The sequence below is a fragment of the Setaria italica genome, chromosome III, assembly GCF_000263155.2.
Source record: "Setaria italica strain Yugu1 chromosome III, Setaria_italica_v2.0, whole genome shotgun sequence".
In the NCBI taxonomy this organism is placed as follows: domain Eukaryota; kingdom Viridiplantae; phylum Streptophyta; class Magnoliopsida; order Poales; family Poaceae; genus Setaria; species Setaria italica.
The window spans coordinates 18,695,498-18,702,663 of NC_028452.1; the positions used below are offsets into that span (position 1 = coordinate 18,695,498).

Sequence of the window (7,166 nt, forward strand, 5' to 3'; positions counted from 1 at the left end):
GATCGGATGAACGAACAGATAATATCCGTATCACCTTCATCCCGCACAAGGCATGAGGAACAAGAGTCCATCCAATTTTTCTTTAGATGATCCTACTCATTTGGTACCCGTTTTTAATTCTATCTGCACCACATGTTTCTTAAGATAGCTACCCACATTATATATGCTTTGAAGTTAATTTATGTTTCTTAAGATAGCTACCCACATTATGCATGCTTTGAAGTTAATTTATTTGTTCTATCAACTTAAATGTAATGGTACTTAACAACATATGTGTAAACTTGGTGGCGAATTGATCTTCTACATAAATTGAGACCAGACCATGCAACCTGAGTTTATGAAATTTGACACAATGTCTGTATGTTACTATGTATGTTACATATTATCTATATAAGTTGATGCAATATATCTACATAAGTTGTTCCAATCTATATAAGTTGACACCAAATTAAAGACAACATATTTTAATATAGAAAATGGCATTGGAAACTTGGAGTATTTGACTGTTAGCTCGAACATATGATCTTTCGGCATCACAACGGAGGAAAAGCTTTTATTGCTGTTTACAGTTCTTGGCTATGTACAACATACGCCAGAAAGAATGGAGCAATCAGAAAAGGCAAAAACTGGCAACAGAGACCACAAGCTGTCTTCTCAAAAAATGATAAAAAAAGAAGAAGAAAGAAGACCACAACTCCTCAAGCTGCTGTAAGTTTGAGTAACTCAGAGCACTGCTATTACCAAATCAAGCGGCTCCAAGCGAAATCAACCAATCATTAAAAAAAAAGCTCACAAGGACGGGCGACCTGCATCGTCGCTCATCATCCCTTTGAAACTTCTGGCCAGCCAGATAGCGGTTTCTCGTGGAGACACCTTATTCTTCCCAAACGGCTTGAGAACAATGGCGAGCTCCTCCAACCTTTGGTTCTCCAGCAGGTCCGCGGAAAGCTCCAGAAGCCCTTCAAGAGCCTCAGCTCTCTGCCGAAACGATGTAACATCAAGTACTTCCTTAGTTGGGGGTGCCTCTTCCTTCATTCCGTTACTGATCTCTGATGTGGCAGCAGATAACTTTACCAAAGCCGAGGTAACTTGCACTGTGGGAGCAGCATTGGCTTCTGAAACATGCGATGTAGCAGTAACTGATGAGGTGCGTGCTGGAGGCAGGGTGTTTGATGAACTGCTCCTTGCATCAGCATCTTCTGGTACCACATTCAGGAGTTTGATGATATCTGTGCTCTGAGCTTCCCTTTGAACACTTTCTTGTGTTGGCTGCTGCTCATCATTAACACGGAAAGTGCTCTGTCTTGTGGTCTGTGCAACATCATCAGCTGGAGGGTTTAAATGAGAAACTACATGTTTCTTCCATGACTGAAGAGAAATGGGTGACTCCAACAGTGTGCTTTTTGTTGCTGGAATAGGAGCAACTTCTGGTGCCAATGAAATAGAAGGAGCTACTTCCAATGCTGATAAAATAGGAGGGGCTTCTGGTGCTGATGAAAGAAGTTCTTGAACCGTGAACTTATCCTCACCGCTTTGGAATGTGGTGCTCTTCTCATGCTGGCTAGATTGCGCATCATCCTTGGAAACAAACTCTTGTTCAGAACTAAGAAAGGATGGCTCCAAAGCAGATCTCAGGATTGAACCACCATTATTAGTCACAATAATCTTGTCAGTGCTAATTTCTGTGGTGATTAGGTCATCCTCTTCGTTGACAGTATTGGGTGCAGAGCCTGTACATGGTGAAATCAAGGAGACAGGTGAATTAGGATCAGATAGTTCAGAGTGGTCCATATTTTCAGTACAACCAACTGTAGAATTTGAGCAAGCACTGCTGTGTTCCTTGGTTGAAACAGAGAAAAATTCCCAAAGATTTGTTGATTTTGCTTGTAAACCATCCAGTTTCATATGCTGTCCTTCTGAAGGATTCATAGAAATCATTACATTACATGAAGGATTACTGAGAGCATTATCTGAGCAACAGGAAGGTCGCTCTGGAGTTTTCTCTCTTTCTATTGTGACCTTGGTATAAGCTCGTCTTGTCACTGTGACTGGGAGGCTTGGCGCCCCGACGCCAGCTTGCCTCTGAGGGCTAGGGCGTCTAGTAGCAGGTGGTGTCTTGCTCTTAATTTTTCCTGAAGCAACAGCACCATTTTCTGTTATCAGTTTGGCAGGTTCAGGAGTTGATGGCCCAGCAGTTTTGATCTTTGGATTATGTTCAGCAATAGGTGACTGCAAGACCGGTACCAGGAGACATACGTAAGCAATATATAGAAAAAGTTGGATTTCGTACAGAAAAACAAGTTAACTCATACCAGTTGCTTCAGGGGTGGTGATGCTTCAACTTGATTTACATGTTCGTCGTGAGATAAAATGTTGCCAGACTTTAAACTGTATGGCATATCACCGTTTGTCCTTGAAACCGGTAATGGTTGATCTACTTGATTATTATTGCCGAGGCCAGAACTTGGCTTTACACCACCTCTGACAGGAGAGTTGATTTCTCTCAGCCGGCTCTCCTCTCTAAGGGTTGTCATTATCTTCTCAATGATCTTTGGTTGCTTAATCTCTGTTCTTGGGTGGTGGTCAACATGTATAGATTTAGATGAATCTTGCCTTTTAAACTGAACACTTGAATTATCTTTATTGCCTCTTAGATCTTCAGGTGTTGAACATTTTTCATCTGACATAGCTTGATCCACAACTCGAATGCTTCCAGTATCAATGGTCTTTCTATCAGAACTTGTTCCGCCTGATGTGCTTCTGTCACTTGACTGGGTACTGTCTATGTCACTACTAGAAACGCTACTGCTTTGGCTGTCAGACATGCTTCTCTGACTGCTCCATGAAGTGGGTAATGGTTTCTCTGGCACCCGCATGGGGTTTGAAGCATCATAAAGAGGACGGTATTGATTAACATAAGGTTGCAGGTATGGGTTCTTCAGGATTTCAGATGCCTGTTCAAATAATATAACATATATTTTCACGATCCATATGAAAGGAAGGCAATTATCTGTAAGGTTTAAGCTTCATAGTAGCTTACAGTAGGTCTATGCTCTGGACTCTTCCTCAGCATACTTTTGATTAGGGTTTTCCTGTACCCAACAGTAAAGAAAGATCTTATAAGCCATATATTCTATATGAAACTCCTCAGCAATATGTGTGTGGAAAAATGCAAAGAAACATTTAGCAGTTTGCTGTTAAGAATAAGCATTGCTTATATAGAGTGCATACCATGTGAGGGAATTGGTTACCAGGATCACTTTTAAAAACATGCAAAGGACAGCTGCTCAACTTTTACAAGACCTACACCATGCAGAGAAGTACACTTACATAGACACTGAGTAGCAGGCAGGCAAGGGACCCATGGAAGATCGATTTATCTTGCTTATTAATCCAGCCATATCCTGCAAGAAATGCAAAACAGGTAAGACCATCAGAATTTTTCAGACTACGCGCATTCAATTTTGTTATGAAATTTCCAACTCATCAACCAAGGGAATCAACTTCTGGGTAACCATTGTGAAGTAAAAAAAACAATCTGATAAGAACTCACAAATGCCTTGAAGGCAGGTCGATGAGCTGCCATCTCATACATACAGCACCCTATGCAAATGCATATATGTTGAATTAGAAATTTAGAATAAATAGTCAGCCATGTAAACATCTAATATCACAAAGAAAACTGAGCCAAGTAATATGTAATACCAAGAGACCAGATGTCTGACTTGAATCCATAAGGAATATCAGCCAGCAGCTCTGGGCACATGTAATTTGGTGTTCCAACAACCTTAAGAAAGCATGGTGCCACAAGTTAGTGTACAATGTAGAATAAGAATTACACTTCCACATTTTCCATAGCATGTCTACATGGTTCACGGTAATAGGATGAAATATAAAGGAAAAAAATTCCTTTTCCATTGGTTCTTAATTTTAATTCCTATCTTTAATTTTGGCCTGTTTGGTAGGGCTCCACCTAATTCTAATTCTCTATGGGAGCTGATTCTCCAACAGTAGTGATTCTGTGGCTGAAAGTGATTCTCTGTGATTCTTTATGATAAACTTTATGGATAAAGAGTTTCTGTGCGATAAGTGAATCAAGAGAAGCTAGTTTTTCAGCTCCAAGCCCCTCAGTTCATTTCAGGGAGTCACTTCACGGAATTAGCACGGAATCACTTCTACCTGGAAAACTGTTTGGTAGAGCTCCTCCTAGATTCAGCGTAGAAGCTGCTCTAAGAGCTCTACCAAACACACCCTTAGAATTTCCTTTCTTCCACTAGAATCTCTTACTCAAACTTGGGACCAAAGTCCCAAGTGCCAACAAGGAAACAAGGTTCCAGTTCAGTGGTAAAATGAAACATAATCCCAATTAAATGGTATGAGAAATATACTCATGATTCAGGACATACACCATTGTTAGTGTCTTAACTGATGTACGATATGAGTGATCAATAACTCAATTTTTTTCCTATAAACAGGAAATTTAGGACCGCACCATTTTGAGATAGAAACAAATAGAAAGAAAGGAAACATGAAGGAAGATCATACCGATGAAGCTAGATCATCTTCCTTTAAAGTCTTTGCTAGGCCAAAGTCTCCTGCATAAAAACCAGATAATACTGTAACTTGATATGATGAAGCATAAAAGAAACAAATGTAACATGTCAGTTACAGACTGGCATTACTGTATTTGTTATGAGAAACTAACCTAGGCGTATGTCCTGATCTTTGGTGAGGAATATGTTGGAGCACTGCGAATTTGAGGAAGAAGCATGACCATCTATTGCATACAAAAATCGACAATAATGATGATCTAATTATATGCACTTACCTTTAGGTCACGATGCAGAACATAGTTCGAGTGCAAGTAGTCTACAGCCAATACCAATTGAGCGAACCATTTAAGCAATACCTGAGAGTTATTCGGTGTTATGTGTGCAATGTGGATGATTCACTTCCATCAATTAGATAAACAGACATGTCATCTCATACCTCCTCAGGGAAGTAAGTACCATTTGATTTCTTCATCAGCTCATCCCTGAAAAACAAGATCAAAGTGAGATATAATACAACATATAACGTGGCAAATAAAAGGCTAGCCTCCAAAGCCCTAAATCACACTCACATATCTCCACCTTCACAATAGCCCGTGACAATGCAGACATAACAACCCTGCATAACTCACCCTGTCAATCAAACGAGTTCAAACCAAAGAAAGTATGAACAAGTTCCTGAACTTACAAACCTTCTCAACCCAAGCCTCCTTGAATTCAACAATGTAAGGGTGCTGCAGCCGAGCAATCAGTGCCATCTGCAATTCACTTTTTCTCTTACTAACTCCTTAAGGCACAGCCAATGAATCAAATACAAAGCCTAAGGGTTTTCACATTGTTACCAACCTCTTGATGGGCAGACTTACGACAGCGCTCCGTCTGCCTCGCAAGCCGGATTTTCTTCAGCACATACCTGCAAGGCAAGCATACAGTCACTTAAACGGAAGGGAGAAAGTCATCTATAGCCTACAAACTGGTGGATGGGTGCTGTTTTCTTACTTCTTCTTTTCAATCTTGTGATTGACAAGGATGGCAGCACCAAAGGCTCCACGGCCAATCTGCTCCATGATTTCGTACTGATCCATCCGCGACTCCATGAGCCCCAATCCGTGACAAAACAACCAGAGCCTCGCAGCAGCAACACCGCAACAGGTGCGTCAATAGCTAAATAGCCGAACCAGTCACATTTCGCCTGCCCAAGCCCAAGTGGGGCTCAAACACCGCCGCATCCTAATCGAACTCTGCAGAACAAAGCACCCAGACACCTAATAAGCCAAGCAGCTTTGGTGAAAGCGCACGCGCTATCACGTGGCGTCCAATCAAATCCACAACATGTGCCTTTTCTTAGAAAGGAGAAGTGATGTAACATTGTTACGCAGGAAAGTTTTTGAACCACGGGAATCGATGAACTAGGCCGCAAGAATCTAGTGCATCGGTTATCCGAAACAGTAGCGGCAAATTTACTACTGCTTTCGCAGCAGTGTTGCACACAGCACGCTGCTCCCACCAACCGCAACCGGAACCCGGCGCCGACGGAGAAGGGAGCCTTACCGCGGCGGTCCACACCTGCATTGGCCAGCGACGAGAAGCAGTACCGGCGACGGCGAAGCTTCTCCTCCGATTCCGGCGACGATGGCCGGCGGCGACTGGACGGCGTCGCGGCGAGATCTCCCGCCCCGTGGACGCGGCCGCCTCTGCTCTCTCGCGAGCCGCGCGGGGCTCTCGCGGCTCCGCCTACCGCTCCCTACTGGCTCTGGATTTGATTTGGCTGTTGGTTTGCGCAGTGCGGCGTAGGCGTAACGGCGTGGGGGACGGAGTTTTTGCTCGGCGGCTTTTATACGGCGCCGGAGCAACAGCCGGCGGTGGTGGTGCGGTGGGGTTAAAGGCACATCAGCAGGAGCCACAAGCCAGGGAGATGGCTGCTGGTGCTGGGTTAAAGGGGCCAATATTGCAAGCGTGGTGTCCACCTTTTTTTTATGGGGCTTCCACTAATTACTGTCATCTGTCATGTGTTATAGTGTTATAAAATTTCACTAAGTACTGTTTACCATGCTGAAAGGAATTACCATTTTAAAGAGTAATTTTCACATGTTCATTATTTTAAACCCGTATTTAAAACAGTATAAATTCAAATTGTTTAATTGGATTTCAAATGGTCAGATTGTTTAATTGGATTTCAAATATTAAAGACCATCTCAGCATGTTGGGTAGTACTAAAGATAGGACCACACCTAGAAAGCACAGCCTCATCTAGCTTCTCATTTGACAGTAATTTTTAGGAAATACGGTGAAACAAAGGCACATTGTTTCAGCTTCACCTTTTTCTCATGAAAGAAATGTTGAAGCCAACCACAAATATAGAGGATGCACCTATTTGCGCACGAGTATCATAACATGGAAATGCTATGCCTTAGGCTAGTTGGGCTGGTACATCAGCTTCACTCACAAGAATAGTGTCGTGTGGAGTGTGGTCCTACAAAGTACAGTACACATTTATCTTTGTTGCCATAATTTTTGCGCAAGCTCATGTTCATCACTCTAGCTTTGTTTATTTTTGTCACCATCAACAACTCGTTTGATGTAATATCATTGTGTGGCAGATTAGTATAAATAATA

At 42.3% G+C, this 7,166-nt stretch overlaps 1 protein-coding gene across 2 annotated transcripts; it reads right to left on the reverse strand.

Annotated features, from left to right (window-relative positions):
* Positions 1–504: 504 nt before the first annotated feature.
* On the reverse strand, positions 505–6,424 carry LOC101786553 (serine/threonine-protein kinase Nek4). 2 transcript variants are annotated; one of them, XM_004961881.4, is made up of 15 exons: positions 6,117–6,424; positions 5,550–5,791; positions 5,397–5,463; positions 5,243–5,308; positions 5,123–5,169; positions 4,990–5,035; positions 4,829–4,909; positions 4,706–4,748; positions 4,546–4,595; positions 3,706–3,787; positions 3,554–3,603; positions 3,331–3,404; positions 3,041–3,092; positions 2,313–2,954; positions 505–2,229 (listed from the first exon to the last, which is right to left on the reverse strand). In XM_004961881.4, exons 2-15 carry the CDS (start codon positions 5,645–5,647, stop codon positions 790–792), a joined length of 2,838 nt encoding a protein of 945 aa, XP_004961938.1. In that variant the 5' UTR covers positions 5,648–5,791; positions 6,117–6,424; the 3' UTR covers positions 505–789. The 2 variants fall into 2 exon arrangements, with proteins under 2 accessions (XP_004961938.1, XP_004961937.1); XM_004961880.4 differs by having other exon boundaries at positions 6,102–6,424.
* Between the last annotated feature and the right edge of the window lie 742 nt (positions 6,425–7,166).